Raw genomic sequence first — 11,515 nt, forward strand, 5'->3', positions numbered from 1 at the left:
CGATGAACGGTGTTGCCATGGTTACTAAAAATAGAAATTTCTGTGAAATTCTTTCAAAATGCTACTCAACCTACAGTTTTGATCCGATTTCAATATAACTTGGCACACAAGTAGACTTTACCAAGATACATAATTCTGTGCATTGGTTTTTATTTTGATGAGTGGCAAGGATCATTTTTCTATTCGTTGCTGTTTTAAATTTTCAAGTTCCAACTGCTACTTCCTCTTCCTTTGTTTTAAGTATAAACCAGTAGAGCTACAGTCTCGACAGAGACTTCTGGTATTAATTACTTCTGATTGGTGCTTTTAAATATTCTAAAACTTCCTTCTAGTTTTTAAGGATCACTTCTGATTTACATCACTTCTAGAAAATGCTTTAGCACATTACACCTGAACTTTCTCCTTTAGCAGTAAATATTCCAGTAAGGAGTTAAGTTAGGGGCATGGAAGATCATTCGTTGGACTCTGCAATGTATCTTTGCTTGTAAAGATTTGATAAATTTAAGATTCCAGTATAGGTAGGGTAAGTTGGACTCACCTACATGTAACTATATAATGTACGTCAAATTGCTACCAAGGGTATGTCAGCAAAGTTAAAAAGGAAAATCCAAGTCTAAAGCATAGGCTTTATTGGAAAATACATTTATCATTTTATTGACAACTCAAAGTTAACATAAATCAGTCTACAAAATGAAACAAATACATGTGTATACATGTAAACCCTTTCTAAGCAAATTAAACCAGCTTTTAACCAAATCATCAACTAATTAATTTGGAACAATTTTAAGAAATAAAGTTCTAACATACAAAGAGATAAACAATTTATCTAACATACTATGAGTACAATGGCATAAGCATATTATATCCTGAGCCAATACATTATGAGATATAAAACTGAGTAAAAAATGAACATGACTAGTGTATGCAATTTAAATATGTACTACATCAGGGAATGTCTATGTGACTAGACAATTTAAAAAAAACATACATATAAATACATAAACCATTATTACTATACATTTTACATGTATATATATTCAATCAAGAAAATATATTATTATCACAGTAACTTGATCTTAAGAGCCATTCGGAAAACCACAGTGTAGTGATTCAGAAAGCAAGATCGACACACCCACAGGTGGCTGAATGAAATTAACGTTAAACTTAGGAGTGATACAAGTTATGTATGCAAGTGTAATAAATCTTCTACTCTTATAATCGTTAAAAACAACCTAACCTTATATACACTTATGTATATAACAAAATGTCTTCTTAGAATAACACTTTCAGAAATGTCTTTTTAAGTTTGACATTTTCCTTGGAAGGTATAAAGTTCAAGTTAAATGACCCTATCTTTAATCTTTAAGCCAATTTTTGTGCTTGAACAAACATGGAATGACGAGTTAGATCTGTCTCTTTTTTACAGGTTTGTTCCAGCATGCTAGAGGTTCACCGAATATGCTCTCATACTCCTGGGCTTCCTAAGCCATTTTAATTTTTTTTCAGACTGTTTTACAATAAAGCAACACATCCTGAGGAATAAAGAGTGTAGGTCAGGTTAGTAAATTGATATTCACTTCATAAATATGAATCATAAACTGATAAAAAACACTCAAATAACAGCAAAAAAAATGTATATAACAGCACCAAAACAATATATAACACCACAAGATCAATTGCTAAAATTAACACAGTGAAACTTGTCTAATTCAGATCTTCTGTATTCCGTAAAGTCCTTTTCAGTCAATTCCTTTGTGTAAAGTGTTGTTTAATCCGGAATGTTGTCTTATCCGGCCTATTTCTTTAATGGAATCAGTGGCGCCCGGATTAGACAAGTTTAACTGTAATGTGTTAAAATGCGATAAGAACCAACACCATTGTGCAATCAAACCATGATACCAGATATTTCAATGCATATACATGGCAAAGTGCAAATTTCCAATACCACCAAGAATATATTGATTTAAAACAAAAATAATAAACTATTGAAATGTACAGTATTTAGTACTGGTATCTTGTACTTGTTAGTATTCAATATTGATATCCGCAGCCCTTTTACACAATTTTTGTTCAGATTATGCACAAGTTTTTTTAAAGATTGACCTTCTTAAGAATTTTGGGAAAGGGCTTTATGTATGATTTAAACATGATTTGTGTACAATCATAATAATTTTTGTTGGTAATTTATGTTACACACTGGGAAATCCACTTTTCTCCTTGAAGGTACCTTTGGTATTAATATTTTCCCTGTTGTTGTACTAATATTTTCTAGCCCCCCCCCCCCCCTTTCTTACAAAAAAAGTCCAATAAACTTTGTTTGAAATTTCCTTGAACAACAAATTTTAAAATTTGAATTTGCAATCCAAGTGAAAATCTCAAAATAAGAAATATAACAGTAAACAATGTCTAAATATAATGCTTAAAGGCCAAAAAGCTCACCTGAAGTGCTTTTTTATTTGCAACAAAATTATTCAAATGAAACCCAAATACAGTAATGTGGATAACATCATGCATGTTTTGATCAATCTTAACCAAGGGAATAATTCACTTCCATTGATATAATTTTTTTCTAGTATAATAGTATACTTTATATACTTTTATTGCACTGTAAATAATAATCTCCTCTTTGATAAAAAGCATCAAGAATTAAGTTTACATGAAGAATTTGAATCTGATTGATGCAGTACAACCTCTGCATTGAGATTCAAATTGGAATGGACAGCTCTCTATATTTCCAATATCCTGAACTGAAAATCATTTCTAGCAGGGGGAACAATTTCATGATATTTACATTTTTCTTTGTGATCAATCATTTTTGCTTGTTTCTAATAAAGGAATTATTAAATATAGTCTTTTCTTTTATTAAGCACACCTTGAATTTACCTAGCCTTAAAGGAAAACTAGTGTAATATTATACTCTATATTATGAAACTCCCTTTCTCTCTACTCCAACCCCCCTCCCAAATTCTTAGAATTCTTAGAGGGAAATGAAGTCACTAAATAATCATAATTTTTAACAATCCATCCTGCATTGGAGGTATAGTTACCATAAAATAGGTAAAACTACTTCTTGCTAAAATATTGAGTAAACCTATTTTAAGAACAAATAGCCAAAGCTGTGCCTCGCTAAAATTCCTCTTATATGGTACCTTTACAAAATTTTGTATACACAATCAATAGTTGCACATTTTTAAAATGAACAGCGGCTTCTAATTGGCTATCGCGTTAGCAGATATCACCTTGGGAAGAATTATACAAACTGCAATGTCAGAATGACAGGGCTATCCTTGAATCCATTGTGATAAGTATTTTCATGTTCTCACATGATCCATTTGATCTGATGATGTAATCTCAAACAAAAGCACATGTTCTGGATCAGGAGAGTTTGAATATGTCTTCATAAGACACTGTACTTGACACATCACTCACACGCTTGTCAGCCAGTCTCATTCCCAGGTGGCGGAGGTGCATCATATAGTCCGAGTGGAATTTCCCGTCAGTGTAATTCATAAACCTCCTGTAATCATCCTGTAACTCCTGTAAACAACAAAAGATCAATCATCTACAATTATAGACTCTTTTGTTGGTGAATGTGGTTTGTTATTCACCAGAAAAATATCAATATTGACCTCTGCAAAGAGTCAATAAATTGTTTCAGTACATATAGTTATGATTTGAATGAATAAGATATTGTCAGAAAGCTGCATGATAATTCCATCATCAGTAACAATTCTTTATTAAACCTCTACTGATTTTTCACTACATATGAGGAAATCGATATATATTTTGCTGATTTCCTGAAAATCACCATAAAAAGACTGATTCCCTGCAGAAAGGTGCGTCAGTTTGATGAACTGTCGATACACACCTATTCTGAACACTATCATTTTAAGCTGCTCTAATTCCTACCTTGAAATCTGAGGTGACTGCTCTCCTTCTGTCCTTTTCCTGTTTATATCGTGTCTCCATATCTAAATACCTGTGCAAGAACAGCACATCCATTTATATATTATATTAATGTTCAGTTCATAAGATTTTTAATATTGTTCAATAGGCTATGGATCATGCATGGTTTTCAGAGCTCTATTTATACATGTAGCACCAAAAACATGTTGAAACAAAGAAATTGAGGGTGTAGTATTATATTTCTGCCTTTCATTATAATTTGGTAAATGTAGATATGTTGGGATGGTGACCATCTTAACAGATACCATTTTTAGTAAAGAACAAAAGGAGAAAATACTCAATATACAAATACCTAATTGCAAATAATTTTCTCAGTAATCTTAATATAATATATCTTAATAAACAGATTGTTAATATAAATTTCCAAGAAAAATCAGAGACAAGATTATGGCTGCCAACCCACTAGGTTTGATTAACAATTGATTAATGTTTTTAATGGTTAATCTAGCATAGAGTTGAAGATTATAGATCTAGAAAGAAGCTCAGATCTTAAAAGACTTTATATACGGCAAGTCCTTTAGTTAGTGAGATAAGATGTACTTGGGCAGTTTATGGGTGTTCTGTAATGTTCCAGTAACTAACCTTTTAGTCCATGTGTCTATCTCCTGCTGATGAAGCCTGGCCACCCTCTCTGCCTCCAGCCGAGCTTTTTCTTCACATTCCCGCCTTGTCCTTTCAATGGATTCTTGTTCTCTTATAAGGAATTTTTCCTAAATTCAATAACCACAGAAATATGATAAAACATTCTTTACTTGCAGTTAACTCTAAAACTCAAAAATACTCCATGCATCTCTTAATTTTCTAATCAATCTTTTGTCATAAATTTTATTGCAGTACTGATATTTGTTGTATTAAAGTCTACAGGGTCCAGACTAGTTTTAGACTTTGTTATACACAATTACCCTTACTTGCTGATCCCTTGTAGGAGTGGTAAAATATTGGTAAGTTATTGGTAAGATAATGGTAAGATAATGGTAAGATATTGGTAAGATATTACCTTCTGAATTCTGAGGGCCTCAGCAATGGCTTTCTCCTTCTCCAGGACAAACTCGTTCCTGAGTTTCTTAGTTAGGGCGATACAGGCCTCCTCTATGGCCTCCTTCTTTATCCTCTCACACTCCTCCCACTGCTCCTCCAAAGCTTTCTCTTTCTCACGCTCCAATTTTTTGGTCAATTCTCGGATCCTCTCCTCCTCAGCTTCATCTCTTTGTTTTTCTACTCTTGCTGCCAAGCGTTCATAGTACTGAAAATAGCAAATTGATCACTTGTTAATATTATACCAGTATGTATTATATAAAGAAAAAAAAATATTATGTATTTTATACGAGAAAAAATTATTAAAATATTAAAATGCAGTGGGCGCAAGTTTAATACAAGAGACAGTTTGAAATTTTTCTCAACCTGTTTTTTTTTTTCTTTTTTACATTTGGCTTCACAGATTTCAAATACATAAGATTACGTTTTGAAATCATTGATAATATTTTATCGACAAAAGTAAATTTTTAGTGAAATTTTTACTTAAAAATATTTAAAATGTTCAGTTTTGAAAGGGAGAAAACTCAAGCCTCCTACAAATCTTTCAAATCAATGAAATGTTATCCCTACATACTGTTTCTACAGAAATATTACCTCTTTCTGTTTTTGTAGGGCTCTCTTTTTTTCCTCATCTTTCTCATTTCGGAGTCGTTTGAGTGCTGCTTTCAGCTCCTTTGTAGCCCGAGCCTCAGCTTTTTCTACTGCCTCCTCGAGTTCACGAAGTCGCTGCTCTTTGGAATCATCTGCTTTGGAGTTCAGCAAATTTTCACCAAGTTCTAAAAATGTAGAAAGATGTTGAGATTGCTACACATATTACAATATTTCCCCCTTATTTAAAATGTGTGTCACAGCAGCTCACTAGTCTAGATATCATCCAATCATTATGAATTCTATAAATTTGTACTAAAGATTTTAATTACATGTCATGTAAAATAAAGTTTCCTATTATTATAAGGCTTGATTTGCTGTTGACAAAACAGGTCAAAATAGGTACATGTATTACAAAGGGGGAAATCTGTTAAATAACAGAATGGTAAAGTTACTCAGGTGAGCATTTTGGCCCACTGGCCTCTTGTTTGTTTGCTTTTACTGTGCTGCAGATGTATTTTCGACATTATGTCAACTAAAAAAGAGTCTCAAGGACGCATAGCCACTCTTGTTATGCCACCCGGTGAGAATATTCTGTGTCTCGGGACAAGCACTCATTTCAAGAAAAACCAGGTCCATAGGACAATCATTTAAATGATATATTATCATAGAAGGTTCCATCTAGTTCCCACCCCTCTTCAGAAGTATTCACATGCCTATATATATGAATTAACATGCCTAAATTTTGGAACATTTAACACTTTAGCAATTTCAATCAAAAGAACAGCATAAAATAAAGTGTGCATAATGATTTGTTTGAATTTTAAGAATTAAATAAGATGTTATTCTAGTCAATTAAGATACTTTAAATATACTGACTTGATTGCGCAGAAAACACCTTTGATGTCACCGGACGTTGAAATTTTTTTAAAATACCCTTCCTCCCATAACTGTCCCTCATTGTGTCTGACTTTACTGCACAACTCCACAACAGCGCAGGATAAATAATGACTGAATTTATCAATACTGGTCTATTGGAACATTCAAATTTTCTCAATAAGTGTTTGGCCAGCAACGCTTTCATGGTATTTATAAATTTTTAAATTCACTTCTGCTTTCTCTGTATTAACATTTAAGATACCTTTGTCGTAAAATTAGCAATGTTTAATCTACCTTTCTAAACATCACAGCTGCATCACAATGGACTCATTCCAAAGTTTATCATTAATTTAAATGGCCACAATATTTCTGTACCCAACAAAAGGAAAGGCTTTAAGCTTTCCATTATCTACAAGTCCCCTGTGATAAGTCAACAAGGCTACTCAACGGGAAATAAAGCACTGCCGATAACACGTTGATAATCGTATACATAGTACCCGGTATGTATACCTGCAGCAGGGGCATGGGGCATAAGTTTATATATCTGGCTTCTCACCTAAGATATTTTCGTGTGTCAGTCTTTGTGTCGATAACGTTGATTTGTTCAGAATTCTTTCTAAGCACGCAAGAGGGTCATATAAATTCTTTGTAGTTTTTATAATTCCTTTCCCTGACATGTTTTCAAGTGTGGATTAACCGGAAGTTTATTGTTGCCTAGATAAATATAATGGGTGACAACTAATTTCAGTAAAAATGCCATAATGAGAAGAATATGCTCATTTCCTCTAAATTAATAAATAATTATTTTTATCATTGATGTATCAATGTATCAAAATCAGATTTTAAGGCAAAAATTCTTAAAAACCTCAAACTTCTTGAACATCATATTTATAAAACACATCAATCAATGTGGGGAAGAAATTAAAGTCTACTGATTTTTTTTAATAACATTATCTTTAAAATATATTAACCATGATAACAGTAAAAATATTTTAAGGGAAAAAAATTATAATTCAAGACATTTTTATTGATAAATACTCAAGAATTTTTGCCTTCCATTTGGGATTTCGAAAAAAAAAGTTACCAGCATGGAGGAACCACGCATGAGCAACGCATTTTTTCGGGCAAATCGAATAAGAGAGAAAAATGAATTTATGTCTTTTTGAAGGAAGGTAATAGATAGGCTATCCGGCTATCGAAACTTGTTTTGGGGAGAAGGGCCTATATTTACCGCCTAGATTTACCACTACCACAACCGGAAGCGGAAGTAAAGGAATGGCGGAAAGAAAAATTTGAAAACAAGTGAAAGAATATTTGAAAAGGTAAATGGAATCGGTGTTTGAAGAAATGTAAATTTCTTATATATGCTGATTCTTCATTGATTACCATTTGCAAAATTGCTTACAATCGTTAGATTACTTTTGCAAAATAGTGAACACATGAGCATGATGATGATGAGTGAAAGGAAATTCAGTAGCAGTGCACGTCCAACTTTATGTGTTTACTCAGTACATTGATTGAATACCATTGCAGGGCTTATTCTTTTCCATATAAATTTATAAAACTTTATGTGTTTTCTCAGTACATTGATTGAATACCATTGCAGGGCTTATTCTTTTCCATATAAATGCCATATTTTACAGACGTTGTCTCTAGTTCTAATTTGCTGACTGCAACTTGTGAGGAAGAGCGCAGATTCAATCAAATCCAAGGGTGTAGGGTGGTTTCGCTCCGATTACGTGTTCGCGCAGAGTGGTTTCGCCCCATTTAAGGGTACTATACAGAATCGATTAGAGCGGCTTCCCCCTGATTACCTGTAATAGATAGTTTCGATTGGCCTGAATTTAGCGAAAGTTACCTCCCGTTGGTCGCCATATTGAAGGTTGACTCGTTGATTTTCCCTCTTTGTCTTACCAAGTTTAAGAGGTTGTAGAAGAAATATTTGGTGGAAAATCTTTAATAAATATTTTTTTTTTAAATAAAGGAGGCTTCCAAAAATTTATATACTTCAGAAAAATAATGATTTTTAATTCAAAATAGCATATATAAAAATTTTAAATTGGTTGAACAATGAAGGAATATGAGCATTTGGACCTCCAGTATGGCGGCCAACGGGAAATAACTCTCGCTAAATTCTGGCCTATCGAAAACTATCTATTGTAACTCAGGTAGCTTGTAATTAAATAACCCCAAGCGTAAATATCGTGAACTGTCGGATAATTATCACATTTTTTTTTTATTTTATCAGGTTGGGCACACACACCCAAATGGTCATTTAACCGCCGTTTGGTGGTCAATCGCCTATATCAGCGTCTTTATTACCTACAAAATAGGAGAGAAAAATCGTTTTGTTCGGTTCTCTGGAATGATGTGAAATGGCGCATAATTTCAACTCATGGGAAATAAAATATAGATATTTTTCTAAACTTTGGACGAAAAAAATCAGAATTTCAACGCGGACTTTTTTGCACAGTGTCGTTCAAATATTTGACAAAATCGTCACCTATGTAAACAAGTGTTACGTTTCTGTGTTTTAATTTAAAAAGAAAAATTCCCTCCATCTCGCGCATACTTTCACTTATCAATCGTGTTTATCACTTCATATTTCTGCCATCCAGGCAACCGATCAATTATCTTAACCAATTAAAAATTACGATATTTTCCGAACTTGGGTCAAAAGACTGATTTAACTACGAAGGCCCATTATTGTTAATTTTCAAAAAGTAAAATAAGAGGAAGGGTAAGAATTCGCTTTTATTTCTTTTATTTCGTATGCAATGGCAAAATGCAAAAATACGATATGCAGTGAATGCATGATAAAACAATCACTCGAAAACTATAATCTTGGAATAAAAACAAGAATAATTGTAAATGTCACTTTGTAAATCTTTTATTTAAAAATATTTAATAAATATAGTAGATACGAGGGCCGTTCAAAAATTACGCGGACTGTGCTATTATTTACTCTTACAGACGTCATATAGTTATAAAATTTCACAGAAATATGTATCTTAAAGATTCCAATAAATTTTGGGCAAAATTTCTGTATTTTGAAATAATTCTACTAAAATTATCGGTATGTTGATATCGTTGATGGAGAGGTACGGCGCACGACAAAAAAATTAAAGCAAAAACATGCGGATTCCAAAATTTAACTCATTGATTTTCTAAAATTCCCGACATTTTTCAACAATTTTCTCAAATGTACCTTTAAATTGTTCTATTATTATGTATTTAGATTTCGGACGTAATATTTGAAGTACTAACAGAAATATAGTGATTTTTCTCTGATGCAATTCCCGTGAAAATGACGTCTCCTGAATTGACGGCGCACCACACTTTTGCTGAAATATGTGTAATGCTCGAGATATCGGCAACATAGATCCAAAATATGCATAATAAAACATGTAGTAAACTAGGCTACTCGTGACATTCGCCCACAAATAGCAAATTGAAATTTTAGACAGTTAGACCTCTGTAAAAAGGCTATACGGGAGGAGGGGAAGAAGATTATAGACGAAAAGTTAACTTTATCCTGACTGTAAAGAACGTGATTGAGAGTCACTAACATCACACTATATCTCATAAGTAGTTTTTGGTTTAAAAAAAAAAAAAAAAAGGATATTCTTTACTTGTTTACTAGATTTTAAGCTTGACAAGAAATGGTGTTTTGATGTTGAGTAGATAAGGTAACTCAAACTATACAGGTACTCAAGGGAAAATGTTGAGAAAATGAAAGCTCAATCACATGTTTTTAATAATGCTTGTGACGTCGAAGATTTTGCTGCGCCGTGACTTAATGGTATGTCCTGAAAAATCACTCAAAATTAATACTAATTTACAACATTTTGATATGAAATTTTGAAGACCATATAAGTAAAGATTCTTTTATATTATTTGTGAAATTTTGCCCGATTATGTCGTCAAATATTTCTTCTGTGCAACAAGTCCGCGTAATTTTTGTACGGCCCTCGTACATCATAGATATGCATACTAAACCACAAAGGGTCGCACAGAAATTGTAACTTAATCCTAAAAGAAAATAAAGAATAAATGTTACATTCAAATGTAGAAAAAAATGAATATTAAAGCAATAAGTGCCCACCATACGAATAAGATACGAGGAGCTCGTGTTTAACGGGATTTTATAGAGATTTATATAGAAGCAGATTGAAAGATCATTTGAAAAGTTACTTCTCTAGATTAACACCTCTTGTTTAAATATATTTTTTACCGAACTTTACACAACAAAATAATTTTTCGTATTGTTTGAGCAAATAGTTCGGCCGTCACGAACAACTGTGGGTTTCATTTTTACGAAGTTGCAAAGAAATTCCACATAGAAAATTGAATAAATTGTATTAAATGCGCGAGGAATATGTTAATTAAAATTCCCCAATGCCTAAGTAAATGCACTTTTGCTTTATTTTAATAAAAATTGGCTTTGAATAAAAAAGACCACCATTTGGTAGGTAAAAAGACACCGATATAGGCAATTGACCACCAAACGGTGGTTAAATGACCATTTGAGGGTGTGTGCCCAACCTGTTTATTATACTTATACTGAGGCCATTTTTAGCCAAATTATAACTATTTGAACAAATTTGATTGTCTTATTTTGAATTATTTAGGACTGGATGTTAAAATGTATATATTTATTTCACAAATCTTGTTGATTTTTCAATGAAGGTTGTCATTGTTGTTCAGTTGATTTACAATATTAAAGACTTAGAAAAAATATCTATTTAGATCTATTAATAATATTGAGATTAAAAAAATTACTTTCAGTGTTCCGCAATGAAGACAGCTGGCCATGGCAAATATTTTGGGTAGAATGAAATTTTTGGAAATACATCTAATAAGTGCACGACTGGTCTCTCCTCATTATTTTTAATAGACCAATCCACACTTTACAAAAGTTGTTTCCCTTTGCGGGGTCAACCAAAAGGTCAAAAGGGAAAGAAACAACATTTCTCCTCTATGCTACCAAACATTTGGGTGGGCTATGATGAATCCACTGTGTTAAAATTGTTTTCTTTGGATGTGT

At 32.6% G+C, this 11,515-nt stretch overlaps 1 protein-coding gene across 1 annotated transcript; it reads right to left on the reverse strand.

Moving 5' to 3' along the window:
* Window positions 1-1,466: 1,466 nt before the first annotated feature.
* LOC134283820 (golgin subfamily A member 6-like protein 22) lies at window positions 1,467-7,172 on the reverse strand. Its single transcript, XM_062766302.1, has 6 exons — window positions 7,025-7,172; window positions 5,596-5,777; window positions 4,964-5,209; window positions 4,549-4,676; window positions 3,910-3,979; window positions 1,467-3,537 (listed from the first exon to the last, which is right to left on the reverse strand). The coding sequence occupies exons 1-6, from the start codon at window positions 7,143-7,145 to the stop codon at window positions 3,376-3,378; spliced, it is 909 nt and encodes a 302-aa protein (XP_062622286.1). The 5' UTR covers window positions 7,146-7,172; the 3' UTR covers window positions 1,467-3,375.
* Window positions 7,173-11,515: the final 4,343 nt, after the last annotated feature.

This window comes from Saccostrea cucullata, unplaced genomic scaffold (genome assembly GCF_032062105.1).
Source record: "Saccostrea cucullata isolate Sc308-1 unplaced genomic scaffold, CSIRO_AGI_Scuc_v1 ctg146, whole genome shotgun sequence".
NCBI lineage: Eukaryota > Metazoa > Mollusca > Bivalvia > Ostreida > Ostreidae > Saccostrea > Saccostrea cuccullata.

Coding starts and splice junctions, on each gene's coding strand:
- LOC134283820 (XM_062766302.1), bottom strand. CDS start 7,145: ATGTCAGGGAAAGGAATTATAAAAACTACAAAGAATTTATATGACCCT. Junction 5,778..7,024: donor GACACACGAAAATATCTTAG/GTGAGAAGCCAG, acceptor CTACATTTTTAG/AACTTGGTGAAAATTTGCTG. Junction 4,677..4,963: donor AGGCCCTCAGAATTCAGAAG/GTAATATCTTAC, acceptor TATTGAATTTAG/GAAAAATTCCTTATAAGAGA.